Source organism: Haliotis rubra, unplaced genomic scaffold, assembly GCF_003918875.1.
Source record: "Haliotis rubra isolate DU_JTF1 unplaced genomic scaffold, ASM391887v1 Scf1519, whole genome shotgun sequence".
Taxonomy (NCBI): domain Eukaryota; kingdom Metazoa; phylum Mollusca; class Gastropoda; order Lepetellida; family Haliotidae; genus Haliotis; species Haliotis rubra.
The window spans coordinates 54,896-56,363 of NW_025765469.1; the positions used below are offsets into that span (position 1 = coordinate 54,896).

Sequence of the window (1,468 nt, forward strand, 5' to 3'; positions counted from 1 at the left end):
GCAAAGAGTTCTCCTTCTCCCTAGCAGGTTGAGCACAGGTCATATCACTGATGGCGGTGGACATCATCTTCTTGGTCTGGTTTCTACTTTATGTCCTGTGACTGTCATAATATGCCGCGATGGCACCTGTGCAGAATCCAATACATGGACTGTTGTAGCTCGCAGGGAGAGGTTTGTATATTTTGGTGAAAGACCTGCCTTTGTGCTAAGTGTCGCCATCATAGAACCAAGCCGGTTGTGTCAAAGGGGAACCGCAAGATATAAATTCCATTTTCCATTTCTGAATTTGGTTGCTGGAAAAGTTTTGGACAATATTTATTCAAGCGACGAATGTACTTGATGAAAGTCCTCACTGGACATCTGGGATCGTCTGTAAAATATAAACCAAAAAAAATAAAATAATAATGATAAATGATAAAAGTGATCATACATATATATTTCGGGACGTAATTTTAGCTAAAATTATGCTGCAAACAATTTGATAGCAAGAGTTGCCTCCCTTTCCGTTACAAAGCAAAATGGGTGACAGGTCATGGTTTCTGGTTACGTATCTTTCTAGAGTGTCGATATAATGTACAGTAAGCCTAATATTTGGAATTGAATGTCACTATTTGATAACATAACAACATACCGTTCTTCTCATACATTCGCCCTTGAGCCCGACCATCGTCCTCCTGATGATTTTTGGTTTGTTCATCTCGGGTCATGTAAACATACATGTCCCCATCAGCGTCCATGGTTACGGCCAAATCGCTTATTCTCAAAGCTGAGAGATCTTTCTTCCCCGTCTTCCGAAATGAAGCATGATGTCAACGAATACCTGTAATATAAAAACATGCCTATCTTATTTGGGAAATCTGTAAATTGATATTCAATATTTTATTTGTATCGATGTTTATTCATGAATCTATTGTCTAGATCCATTTGCCTTGATGATTTTACGAAACTCCATGTGTGTGTTAAAAACTAGATTTATATATTCACCTTATACTGTAGAAGTAGTGGGGAATCTGAGCTGCACACGTAGTCGTAAAGCCTCGCCATATCAGCTTCTGCAACAGGTAGGTAGTGTTTGATCTCAGCGCAACCGATTCTTTTTAGCTCCTTTCCCATAGCCTTGAATGCTGTCGTGGATTCTTTGAAATTAAAGCCCTGATGATATCTATTCCTCTTTTTGTTTTTTCCAAGTGTCTTTGGATGCCATGTTGATAAGACATTGAGGTTACTTTCTTGTAGTGTTCTCCTTTCTCTGATCTGGCTTCCAGGTAAAATTTAGCCAGTGATGAATCAAGTTCATTTTCGCTAAAGTTCTCAAAATCAGCTGATTTACCCCTTTGTTGTAGATATTCTCTGAAAACCTTCACAGCAGTGTTAGTTGACTTTTTAGTATTCTTTGAATCGATATTTTCAAGATCTCCTTCTGTTTGTCATCTGTAATATCAGGGAAACGCTGATTTTTATTGACGAA

The 1,468-nt window shown here is 38.4% G+C and overlaps 1 protein-coding gene across 1 annotated transcript; it reads right to left on the reverse strand.

The window, feature by feature from the left end:
- Window positions 1–218: 218 nt before the first annotated feature.
- LOC124270434 lies at window positions 219–1,113 on the reverse strand. The gene is given in 4 exon segments (XM_046705469.1): window positions 219–370; window positions 632–778; window positions 781–820; window positions 985–1,113. Coding segments are annotated over 4 exon segments (468 nt in total).
- Window positions 1,114–1,468: the final 355 nt, after the last annotated feature.